This window comes from Rhinolophus sinicus, linkage group LG04 (assembly GCF_036562045.2).
Source record: "Rhinolophus sinicus isolate RSC01 linkage group LG04, ASM3656204v1, whole genome shotgun sequence".
Lineage (NCBI taxonomy): Eukaryota > Metazoa > Chordata > Mammalia > Chiroptera > Rhinolophidae > Rhinolophus > Rhinolophus sinicus.
In genome coordinates, this window is record NC_133754.1 from 75,111,830 (window position 1) to 75,125,445 (window position 13,616).

General features: G+C 38.2%; 1 protein-coding gene across 9 annotated transcripts in view; it reads left to right on the forward strand.

Moving 5' to 3' along the window:
• The window catches only part of FAT1 (FAT atypical cadherin 1), a 126,734-nt gene that overhangs the window by 55,168 nt on the left and 57,950 nt on the right, over positions 1-13,616 (forward strand). For all 9 annotated transcript variants that reach the window (XR_012495544.1, XM_074329766.1, XM_074329767.1 and 6 more), the window contains one exon: positions 5,777-6,091. Coding sequence is in view for 8 of the 9 variants with exons in the window: in XM_074329766.1 (XP_074185867.1) it covers positions 5,777-6,091 (315 nt within the window). In the remaining variant the exon portion in view is untranslated. The remainder of the gene's footprint in view (positions 1-5,776; positions 6,092-13,616) is intronic.

A 13,616-nucleotide genomic window follows, 5' to 3' on the forward strand; every position in this document is an offset into this window, starting at 1 on the left:
TCGTTGCTTTTGTTAAGTATTTTTGAGTTGGAGTAGTTGAAGAATCTGAAATAGCAACATTTTGTTGAAAGCTCTGGCACTAGGACTTGATACGGGGCCAAGGCCTGTTAAACAAAGAAAATAGGAAAATTCCAGGAAGAAAGGTGTTATGTGGCCATGGAAATTTGAGTCAGTTAAATTATTTTTGGCAGTGAAGTGGCTACATATAACTTTTATTTTTGCCCCCAAAATTACTGTGTTGAAAGCGTCTTGCTCCACTAGTGTCAGAGGAGGGAATGCTAGATTTTCCTTTTCAAGGGCAATTTGAGTTAACAGCACCATTAGACACCAGTGGTGGGTAGGAAAAATTACTCTTTGAAACCTTTATTTACTTTTGGATGATTTACTTGAGCACCTACCTACTACTGTACCCGCTAACCTTTGAATAATCAGGAAGACAAAATCAGTACCTGTTTAATTAAATATATGGACATTACTGAATCCTCCTAGAAAGAAATTTTCTTGTAAACTATAATTTCAGCTACATTGGCCAAGCTGTTTTAACAATTACATTGTGTTTTTTTATTTTCCTCAATTCTTCTTTTTCCACTCTATTCACATTTAAAATGAGTTTCCATAGTGACATCTGGTGGTGGTTTTGGAATCCTAGAGAGTATGTTTGGAATGATAAATATTTTCACTTGATAGATCCGAATTTTCCTGCTTCTTTCAAATTTTTCCTCTTACTAACTTTTTCTGATAATGTCTTCATTGTATTCTTGAGCTTGGTAGATCAGGCGTTTTCTTCTGTAATGTTTGATTAAAGCAAACTCGTTATTCCTTATAACACTGCTGAGGAGTGCCTATAACAAGCCTGTGTAAACTTGTCTGCTGTGCTCAAAGTATATGATATATACAATCACGCAGCGGCGTCCCTACCCTTCCTACTGCTCGTGCACTGTCACCTTGGGGTAAGAAAGGTGTCGTTCCCACGTTCTCTTTCTCACTGGTTTTTTCTCTTCCAGCATTGATACTCTTCTTATCTGACTAGAGGGAGTTCTCTGGAAGGCCTGGGCTACCACTTCTCTCTTTCACTGCCTGGGCTTACATGTCATCTACTTGCATTCTGTTGTTTCAGAAGGTGAAAGGGGAATTGAAAAATAGGAGCATAGATGGCAGAGAAAGAAGGGAGCTGAGAAAAGGAAAGATGTTTGAAGACAGGAGGGAGACCGCAGAGGAAGAGTTTATGTGTGGATGTATGTACTGAATAAGATGCAGTATTCCGGGCACGTGTTAAAGAGAAATATCTTTAAAATTAGTGCTTAAATATATACAGTTTTTGTTGGTTCCTTCGAGAGTTATTTCAGGGAAAGTGAATTTATAACCCAGTGTGCAAACGAGTAGTTACTGCAAGTTGGTTGGTAGATGATCATGGATTGAGAGAAACAGGCGTGAGAGTTTTGAGAATGAACACAGTAGGTTGATTCACTTCCAGTGATGGCTTGGAATCTAGTTGTTGTTTTTCTGTATTAAAGCTACTAATTGAAGTCTTTATGATGAAATTTTGAAAATTTGTTTCTCTTTATGAATGAAGGTAACTGCTGAAGTTCCAGAAGAAACTACCTATGAATGCTAGTTGTGGCTTTGGGAAGGCTTGGGAACAGAAAGGTAACCAAGTGGAGGACTAAGGACTTGTAGTGACTAAAAGAATAAACACTGCTCCTGTTTAGACATTGGGATAGTTGGTATACTGGTCTCAGAAATTAGGACCCCTGTAAAGAATGATTGGGGTTCTGATGAGCCCCCGATGAAGGAGATGCCTCACTCAGGATCCAAACTCGACCTGGTTAGTTTCCTGAACTTGGGCGAATCATTTCAACTTTCTTTAAAAACACCGGAGTTGCACTGAGGTTGTGTAAGGTGTCGCCAGTGTATAATTCTTGATTTTGAGCTGTTCAGGCTAGATCTACTGGTCTTTCTTTGCAGGTTATCTAGACTGTTTCTAGCCTTCCCTGGACTTTTCTGTTCTTCCTCGATTCCGCAGGGGAGCTCAGTGTAGTGCTTAAAAGATGCTTCAGACTACGCTCTGCCTGTGGGTCATGGGGGGATGTGTCTTGTGACTAAGCAGACAGATTAAAACGCAGAACACAAGTAACCTTTCATATGTATGTTCTCTCCCCACCTCCTTGATGCTTTTTAGAATAGTTCTTAATTAGAATCTGCAGTTAGAACAGTGCTTAGGCACCAGACCTGGAAGCTCTGTGACCGAGCAGAGTCCTCGGATCTTCCCTCCTTTATTGTCCTTTAAGTGTGGGGAGGAGCCTTATTTCTGCAGTTGAAAACTCCTTGTAGCATTTCTTCATGTAAGTAAGCAGCACCACCCCCCCCCCGCCATCCCCACGTGGTCCCAGCATCTCTGTGCTGTGGAGTGTGCGACAGTGACGCTGTAGCTAATGATGACAGTCTAGCCTGATGGTGAAGACCCTGAGTTCTGGACTCAGACTGTCTGACTCAGATCCCAGTTCCACTGTGTAAGTTGACCATGGCTCTGTTTCTTAATCATTCTAAAGCTTGGGCAAGTGGATTACTTTCTCTAAGCTTCTGCTTCCTCATTTGTAAATCTGGGATGAAAATCATACCATTTCTGAGTTTTTTTAAATGATTTAATGCATGTAAAGCACCTAGTGAAGTCCTTGGCATACAGTAAATACTTGTATTATTAAATTATTATAAGTAGAATAAATTTGCTTGTATTAATACGAATTTGAGCATTTTCATTAGAAAAGATTATTCAGTGTGCCCTCCTTCCCCTTTGGCAGTCAAAAATCCACTTTATTTTGTAGTTAACTGTAAGTTATATTAAATAATTGTTTGCTCTTTTATAAGGATGTAATAATTAAAATACATAAAAACGTAAACATCTTAGCAATCACAATATGATATTATGAAAATGTAGTCTTTGACTTAATGAAATATGAACATCTGAGCATCTTACTTATGCATATTCACTATTTAAATTGCTAATTAATACAATCTCAGTTTTCTTCCATATTTGAGTAGAGCCACTTTCCTGTTGCACTTTGAACCTCTGTTAATATCCAGAGATTACCTGAGATTCAGAAACTTCCCGTCCTAATGTGGCTAGGAGGTCATGCAGAGAAGGTGGTGGCTGTTCCCCAGTTGCCAGGTTGATTGGGAGAGAGGGCCGCTCCCAGCAGAAGGCATCCCATAATTGTACACTACAGTCTGCACACAGACAGACCAGACTTGGAGTAGAACTTGATGGAAAAGAAATAGCCATTTTTGTCTGTGATTTAAATGTCATAATCTATTTGTGTTTTATATTTTTCCTCTTCTACCCTGACACTAAAGAAAGCTATTGTATATGAAAGCACATTTAATACACTTCTTCTGAATACTAACATGTAAAAAAATGGATGAAATACGAAGTTTGACTTGACTTTTGAGGGTTTTCACATTAACCTTTGTATACTGCACTTTTGTCATCCTAACAACTGAGGGAATTTTGTTGGCACCAAGGTCAGAGATTGATGGCATCTGAACTCCAGCTCTGGCATTTGCCATGACCCTGGGAAAGTTCCTTATTTCTCGTAATCTGAGTTTTGCATCCCTGATGTGGGGATAATAACATATATGGAAGCAGGTTGATTATAAAGATTAAATAAAATAAGGTAATGCCTGTGAGACAGACAGTTCTCATAGTACCCAGCATACGGTGAACTGATCACATTTATTTCCATAATTCAGGTTCTCATGAAATGCCTACAAATCAGTTAGAGGGACATGATTTTAAAAAGGGAAGCGCCGCATGAACTGTTCGAGGAAAGAGGTGAAGACATGCACCGTGTACCTGTCTTCTTGAAATTTTCTAACAATGCTTCACCTGTCAAATGAATTATGTTCCATTTTAATGAAATGGCAGAACACAAGAGGGGCATATGTGCATTCATTTGTTAATATGTAATCCTAGGAGAGAGCACGTTTCTGTTGTTCCCTGACTGCCTTTGTATCAGTTGATGGGAGTGATGAAAAAGAAACTGGATAAGATTATTTTCCCTTGGTTACTATGAGCACTATTCTTTCAGGCTAAAAACAGGTATTGTACTAATTTAGTGGATAGATTGAGTGCATAGACTATATTTGGACCAGAGAAAAAGATAAACGTATTTGAGTTTATTTGACAGTTGTCTCTGCTGCATAGAGAGGCCAGTTACCTCCTTGTTATTTAAGAGTTCTGAGACTTTATTCTGTATTTCTACGAGGAGTATTATAGATCCATTTATAAATTTAAATATTTGCTTATTTGAGATAGGTAATATGAGAAAATATCATTTATTTTGAATATTAGATAATCATAGCTAACACTCCCAAAAAGGTTTACAAATTACCAATAGCAAACTTAACTGAGTATTAAAAGGTAAAATAGATTATAAATGAATGTTTATTGCTATTCAGAAGCATTATAATTACTTACTATATTGCTTCATTAATTCCTAACAAACCTTCACAATAGAATTATATTAGATGGAAAACTTAAGTTATTCCGGAGTTGTAGGATTTCTAAAGTCCAGCCTGGACCCTGGTGCTGAACCCTAACACTCGTTTGGAATGATTACTGCACAAGAAAAAAAAAATACAGTGATATATTTTGAGAAAGCCAAAGGACAAGATTATACTATTGAATAAAAAGGTGGGGTTTGCCTAAGATAAATGGATATTTCCACCATTCCTCACCCCAAGAAGAGGTTAATCTTGGGGTTAAGCAAAGTTTTGACAGATTTTAGTGGTTGGTCCAAAACATTATACTCTAACCCTCTTCTTTGTAATCATATGACTCCATGATTTTACCAATTGACGTAATAAGAAATGTGTCCTACTTTGGGTCCCAGCTGAGGACTTTTCTGTACCCACCCCAGTTGGATATCTGTTCGTTTTTGTTCATCCATTTAATAAATAATCATTGGGCTTTGGGTAAGGTGCTGGGTATACTGTCATTCGAGAAAGATGTGACCTCTGCCTTTGTGGGGTTCATAGTGTAAGTGAGAGAATTTATATTTGCAGCACACTAGTTGTCATTTGCTTAAGGTGATCAAAAGAAACTTAAGGTTTCAGTATACAAGAGGCCTGAGGCAGCTCTTATTCTAGCCTTGGAAAGGCTGTACTCTGCTTCTTAGCCACTCTACAGGATGTGTATACCAAGTAAGCGGTGTAGAGGAGGGGCCCTGCAGCCTCTTTCTCTGAACTGGAGCAGGGGTCGCATGCATGCCGTGTGGGAAGCAGCGGCTGTTAGACTCGGAGGAACATGATCTGGGCCATGGCTCTCATTTAGTCCCTGGCTCCCCGATTAACATCGAGGAAAGTCAGCAAATCGCAACTGACCGTAAACTTGGGTCATGAGATAATCTCTTGGTACCCATCCATCTCATTGGGTTGTTTTGAGACTTAAATGAGATAATATTTGTAATGTGCTTCACATAGCGATTGGCCCCAATGCCAATAATGAAAAAAATATTTTAATAGCCAATATTATGTACCAAGTCCTGTTCTAGTCAGTATGTGTATTAGTTCATTTAATCAACCCAGGTGGAACTTACGGTCATTATCTCCATTTTAAAGGGAAGGAAACTGAGGCACAGAGTTTAGATAACTTCCTCAAGGTCGTGCAGCTGTAAGTGACACATACGCTCTCAATAAATCAGAGTTATTTAGGTTCTCAAAGTGGCAGGTTTGTATGGTTGCTGACATGCTACTTCATGATTTTCTTCTCTCTCTCCAGGTGTCATAGAGACTTCAGACCGACTGGACCGGGAATCCACCTCGCATTACTGGCTCACGGTCTATGCCACCGATCAGGGCGTGGTGCCTCTTTCCTCATTTACCGAGATCTACATCGAGGTGGAGGATGTCAATGATAACGCACCGCAGACGTCAGAGCCTGTTTATTACCCAGAAATAATGGAAAATTCTCCCAAGGATGTGTCTGTGGTCCACATTGAGGCATTTGATCCAGATTCTAGCTCTAATGACAAGCTGACATACAAAATCACCAGTGGCAATCCACAAGGGTTCTTTTCAATACATCCTAAAACAGGTATGTGTTCCTACTTGTCTGTGAAATATTCTTGTGTATACTTTCCTGATAACGGGGACATTGAAGAACTAATTTTCTTAATTTGACACTTTTCTTTAGTGTTTAATAAATTGTTTTCCTTTTGAGTTATTCAAAACAAGCCTTTATTGCCTGATGAAAATTTAATCCAAATTTTTTTTTTTCCCTTTGAATTTACTTTTATAAAGCTATTTGATGATTTCGCTCATTAGTAAAGTTTCACTTGTAGGTTCAAAAGCAAATATTGTTGTTTCAGTAATGGCTCCTAAATTAGTGATATATCTTAAACTTACTGCCAAGTCTACTGCTGCTAAGTATTCCAATTTCCTTAACTGCTCTTTATGAACAATATCAAGAGTTTATTTCACAATTCACAGTAGGATTTTTTTTTTTTTTCTTTTAATGTTGTTTCAGAATTTTTCCATAGAGCAGTGCTGTGCCTCTGCAGGCTGTAGGGGATCAGGAAGACACAGTTTTGAAATTGGGAGCAGTTACTTTCTTCAGCTAATACCTCAAGTTCTCCTTTTGACTGTTTTCGTCCTCTTAATGACTGACCCCCTGTTTCAAAGCAAATAGCTTCTTGACTCCAAAATCCTCTTTGAGAATCCTTATAAACTTCTTATCTTTGTTCTATTACACTGGACAGTGCATCTACTTTTTCTTAGTCCTTTATTTGTTTTTTAATTATTCCACAAAAATAGAGGTTCAACGTAGCTGTTGTTTGTATAGTAAAAAGTTAGCTACCATTTATGCACCAAAAACGTCATATGTGGAGTGTCGCACTCTTCAGTTTCTTGATGAGAGTTAAAACAAGAACCACAATGTGACATTGAGAGGACAGTTTATCTGTAGGAAAATAAAACTTATCAAGTAGATCACTGGCCTTTGAACCCAGATGTTTCAGTGATTCAGTACTTTTCTATAGAATCTAGTTAGGAATTCTGAAGTGATATTTACTATAACTTCATACCTCTATCCTGGCTTTGCTTATTATGTCTGTCTATTCTAGGGGAGCTGGCCTGTTCAGGTACTGGGTTGTCAGTTTGATATATATCAAGGAAATAATACACAAAAATCGAAATTAAGGAAGCATTCACATCTTCTTTACTGGTCTTTGTTATCCCTTTCTTGTACCATTTTTATTTCATAATTTCCTTTGTTGACTTTAAAAGAAAGAAATTCTTAACGTGACAAGAAGCTTGATTTCAGTATCTGTACCAAAATGCCTGTATAAGATGCCTAATAGAGATAGATCATGGATGCATGTAATAGTTTGTCTCCTAAAAAGCTTGTTAAAGTGTTAGTTTTAGACCTCTTATCAGTGTATTTCAACCTGAGATTCGTATAAGTTGCTTTTTTTTTAACGTATTAGGATTTACTTTTGCTTTGAGATAATTAGGCCTTAGCTCTTTGACCAAATTCTGATATGTTCCTCTGATGGAGAATGGGAGTGAAGTTTGGAGCCTTAGAAAGTCAGTAATTGATTATTAAGAATGGTTGAGCTATATAAGAGTTAACATATAGGAGAGAAACAGGATCTGAAGGTTTTTTTCTTTTGGAAGCATTAGGGGCTGGGTGCAGGACCCTGGCCTATGAAAAAGGGCTGAATGAAGAAATTATACAAAAACGTGAAGACTTGAAACAGCATCTATGAATGATTAAGAAAAGGCTTGTTTAAGCAATGTAGTTGTGTACTTTTTTTTTACAGCACAAGTAGTAACTAAGTTCAGCTTTCTTTTTTGTGAAAGAAAATGTAAGAAAACTAAGAGCCAAAAAATTTGAAGGTGCTATCAAATATAAAAGAAGAAAGATTAGAAGTTTATAAAAATTTCGAAGGAGGATTTCAGTCAAGAAACGATTTGCCTGAAAGCGGGTGAGGGGTAGATGGTTACAGGCCTTGAGAAACAGAGAAATCTAGAAGTTAAAGCCTTGAGGTGGTAATTCAAGAACATAACTACCCTTTTTAAAAAAACTTTGATAAAGTAGACTTTAAAATGTTTTCATTTTTCTTATGCCATCTGTCTCTCTTTTAGATTAGGTTAAGTTCTCTGTAAAGCGAGGCAAGTAAGCAATAAATGACCTTTTGAATATCTGAGCAAATACTATAGATCTAGACATAATGTGTATTTGAGGACGAGAAAGTAGAAAGAAACTTAAGGAAATTATTTATGTTAGAGCTCTTGTGGGGAGCCTTGAAATCTACATTATCTGTCTTTGGGGCCTCTGAAATAATGATATCACTGATGTGTTGTTATGTCTTGTGGAGGAAACTTGATTAATGTGGCATCACCACTCCCTCTTACATCTCTGTTCTGACAACTCTGAGGAAGACATGTCTGCAGAGACTTCTTCCTTATCTTCAGGGAGAATTAATCCCCGCCAGGAGCCCACAGCCAAGTCCTGAACCCCTGGGTGGGAAATCCATGCGTGCTGCTGACAGAGCAGCAGGAGAAAATGCCTGAGATTACAAAGAGGTTTTATTTTCTTAGGAGTTGAAGGCAGGTACAGTGGAGAATAACTATAGTTAATATACAGGAATATTTGTTTTGAAGTATGTTGTAGACTGTATGGGTTGTAAAGAAGTCTGATCACTCCATGAGTCACCTAATGTCTCTTAAGATCAAGAAATGACCATATTCTAGCATGGGCGATGTTAAAGAATATAGTAAATATAGCTTCATAAGGTCTGTGGATGATTCTGCTCCCCCACTCAACAGAAAATTTTGGGCACGATCCTCGGGGTCCACAATACAGTGCTTCAAAGTATACGTCTTCCTCAAAGCTTTTAAAGCAGACTTCTTTTTAATAGGTAGGACAGTATTCCTGGATTCCTGGAGGCCAGATTGTGAAAGCTGATGAAAGGCAGTCTGGTAGAAGAAAGTTCCCCTGATCTGCTGACCCATAACACCACCTGGAGACCCTAAATCATGCTACTTAATAATGAATGGCTGAGTGAGAAAATCACTGGCCTGAAAATCAAGAGATCTGGGCAACAGTGAACCTTTACCTCGGGGTCTTGGGGAAAACTGGCTTCCAGGTCCTTACTTTTGTGCGTAGTGCTGAGTGTTTTTGCATGCCTGTTAAGGGAAAGTCATTTATGGGAAAGACGCCATTCCTCTCCCGCTTGCATACGTTACAGTTGGTCTGTTAACTATACAGAGGATAATCGGGAGGGAGCTTAGTAGATTAATACATTTGTGCATCTCCTTTGGATAAATAAGTTTGATGAAGTAAAATGAGGCTAACTTTCTCCTTAGCGGTGAAGATAAATTTAAGACCCTGGTGTTTATAAAAATGTGCAGCAGGCTAGAGAAAGCCTAAATTCATTGCCATTCAGATCTTTTGTTTATACATCAAGTATTTACTGAGCTGCTCTGCTGTATACAGCACATTAAGAGATGCGGTTGAAAGTTTGTAGTCGACATGAGTGAATGAGCAAAGAGAAACAGGTGGGTGCGAGATAGTGTGTGACAGGCTCTAATACACACCTGGAGGAAGTGGCCACGACAGACTGATGTGAGCGATTGGTGTAATTAGGAGGATGATGTCTCTTGGAAAAGTTATCAGGCTGATTTTGAATATAGTAAAAGTGAATGGATGGAGAAGAGATGGGGGGCGTGCGTGATGTGGGGGGACATTTTGAAGGGATGGTGTGTTAGTGGCCAAGAAGTAAAGTTAGATGAGTGTATGGAGAATGGCTACCCTCGATGGAAAATCTTAAATACCAGAATAAGGGTTTTAAAGGATAATATTTAGGTGATTTTTATAAATAGTGACCTATTTTTAAGAGTCTCCATGCTGTCCCTTGGGACATTTTGTATAAACATAAATGAAATGACCGCACTAACTCATTTTGGAGAGGAGAAAAACTTCCACAGTACCTTTTTTTCCTTTTCTTACAGTATGCCAAAATATTTTGAAAAAATTGTCCTAGGACTGGGATTGATAATCTGAATTTTGGGTGCCAAATAACAAGTTTGAATGAACATTTTTGAAAGCTTTTTATTTTTCAGTCAAAGGTTTTGTGCTTGATTATGGTGCCAGGAATTGTCTTTCGCATCTCAGATAGTTCTTATTATATTGTTTATAAGTAGGGTGATGGGGCGTTTTTCTTTTTCAAGGTGTACAGGCAAAAGATCCACGTCCCTTTTCTGAGATACACACCTTTGTTGACACCAGAGTTTTTTATAACATTTTTTTGTTTGATTATGTTCACTATCAGTTAGGGTAAATTTGCTTCTTTTAACATAAATTGTGCAGTTATTCAAAGTGGGAGACAGATAAGAGTATAGAATGTTGGATTGTCTGAGCCTTGACAGCCATCGCCCCGCAGACAAACGTGTCATGGCTTCATTAGTGGTATGTCAAGGACAGAGAAGAAGGGGGGGGGGGGTGTCCCAAACAATGAGGTTCTGTGTGTGCTTCACAAGTTTCATTATCCACAAGTAACCTCAGGAAACTGAAACCACCCTAGCAAAGTGTCTTTTTAGTCATTGTTATCAAGTTGAACTTTTGAGGCGTGATATGCAACTTATAATTGGCAGATAATTTTGAAGTGTTACTTTTAGGCATGTGCGTGCTTTAGAAAAAAAAACATAGTTTTATTTTCTTATCTGTATGTTTGGTATTTTTCATATTTTGGATACAAAGCAAGGATTACTCTTTATTTTTAAAAAGTTATATTGAAGTATAGTTGACATACAGTACATTGCACATTTTGAAAGTCTGCAATTTGATATGTTTTGACATAGCTATGCAACTGAAACCATCACCACAATCAGGCAGTGAACATACCCGTCACTCTCAATAGCTTCCCCTTCCCTCTTTGTGTGCCCGCCCTCCCATTCCGCTCTGCCCCCGGCCCAGGCAACCACTGATCTGCTTTGGGTCCTCATACGTTAGTTTGCATTTTCTGAAATTTTAGCTAAATAAATGCATATGGTATGTATTCTTATCTTGGTAAAGCTCCTTGCACTTAGCATATTTACTTAGAGGTTCATGCATGTTGTGGTGAGTACCAATACTAGTATGTTCCTTTTTATTGCTGCATATCCCATGTATACTATACTACAATTTGTTTATCCAGGCACCTGTTGTGTTCTCGCCCCTTTTTGGCTATTGCAAATAAAGCTACATACAGATATATATATATACATACATACACATACACATACATATATACATATATATATATATACACACATACCGTATTTCCCTGAAAATAAGACCTACCCGGATAATCAGCTCTAATGCTCCAAAAGATGCATTAGAGCTTATTGTCCGGCTAGGTCTTATTTTCGGGAAAACATATATATACATATATATACACACACACATATATACACACACACACACATATATATATATATATATATATATATATATATATACGTATATACGTATATACGTATATACACACACACACACACACACACACACACACACGTAGTAATTCCTAAAGCATGGTAAAGCCATAAAAGGCTATAGTAGCTAATAAGTATACTGGATACTCATCCATGTTCTAGTCCAGTATCACATTACAACTACTTTTTTCTCAATTAATGTAAATGGCATTTTATTGTGGCTGGAACGGAGGCTGAACAAAGTGCAATAGGAAATAGCTACAGCTGCAAACAACTTCCAAGGGTTTCCGGTAACATTTGATAGCTGTAAAGGAAGGAAATGAAGGGCCAGTCACTTTACAATGGAAGGAATTTACTAAAAAAAAAAAAAGAAAGTTCCCCTATTTGTATTCTTTTTCCAAAGATATGCAGTATTATAAGGAAGAATCTATAAATTTGCCTACCTGTTCCTCATGCTTATTTTTTATAATATAGTGAAGTGTGTTATCCTAAAAGTCTGAAAGAAGTCAAATTTAATTCAGTGCCCTTTCTGTACATGTTGAAATGATGATATGCTTTCCTCCTAAAATCTGTTGACCTTGAAGCCTTAGGGAAATTCTGTCAAGTGGCAGTCTATTGTTTTTTAACATGTTGCTGAATATCATTTGCTAACATTATTTTAAGGACAGTATTTTATGATTTTGCATTTAAGTGTCTAAGTGTGATTAGCCTTTTTTTTTTTTCCAACACGATGTTAACTGTGTTACAAAATGGCTTGCGTCTCTTCCCCTCTCTGTCTGCTGTATCTGACATTTATAGGAATGATGAAGGCAAGTCCCAAATAAATTGCATTTGGCTTTTTATCTTACGTTTATCTTAGATTGTAATGCCTTTAGCTTTCAACAAGAAATAGCTAGTAAGATAGAAGAATTAAAACCAGAGGAGAAGTCTGGAGATTTCAGGGTGCAAATTCCTTCTCAGCTACTACCTGTGTGACTTAAGTCAATTGATCCATTTTATTGGGGTTTTCTATGGGACTCCGAAAGTTTGAACGAAATGAGTTCCAAGCTCCTTTCCAGCCTTGGACAGTCTATGAATAGAATTCCATTTTTGGCCCCTAGCCTAATCCTGCCGGCACCAGGACTGCAGTAGCCTACAATAGCTGCTCAGATGGCCACAGCTGCCAGAAGAGCTCCAGACAGGCTGTACTTAAACGCAGTCTTAGAACAGCACCTAAATAAAGACAGTGCAATACTGCGGAGTATCTCTGAGCTCATGGTCTAAAGCTCCAAGGGGACGAATGTGGAGTGATAACTGTAGGAAAAATTGAACATTCGCTCTTGGCCTATAAGGCAATCTGTATTTTTAGCATGAGGCTGGAGGTAGTGGTACCCAGCCTCCCTGCCTATCTTTGCAAGTCTGTTTGGCCTTTTCAGTATGGGTGCTGGTCTTGGCCTGTGTTTCGTGGGGATCCAGTCCCAGCTTAGGTCCTTGGTGGCCAGGACCTCCCCATACTCACTGATTGTAGCTACCCTAGAATGAAGCATGGCACTGAGTGTATGGTTGCTGCTTAGTACTTCCTTTCCAGTTGGTTGATACACATTAGTGACACTGATTTGATTTGCATTTCGCCTGTTGGAAGAGAAGGCTTACAAAGTTTGAACAGGACAGTCCTGCCGTTGGTTTAGTTTGTCCCTCCTCCTGTCTGCTGTGCCCTCTGTCCACCCACTGTAGAGTCCTCAGGACTTCAGCTGTGATTTTGTAAAGTGCGGTCAGCAGCCTTGTTCTGAGAGCATTTTCACTTTATTAAAGCTGGTTGGGTATGGATCTGTAGACTAGAATGTCCCATAGCAAAGTATTGACAGCGTGACAGTCGTGGTACATGGGATTCTACAGTTACTGTCTCCTGCTTCCTCATCTCATGGGCTTTGCTCGTTTTCATACTTTGTTTTAAAAATTTGGAATTACCATTTGTAGCACCTTTATTTTTCATGCATTTCATTAGTCCCTGTAGTTTTTTTATAGTTTAACTAAAAGCATGCTATATTTTATAGTGTACCATAGAAATTAAAAATATACATTCAGGAATCCAAAGGTTGAAAATTCATATCTCATAAAGTTCTAAAACACTTTTAACTTCTAACCTCTCATATCTTCTTATTTTG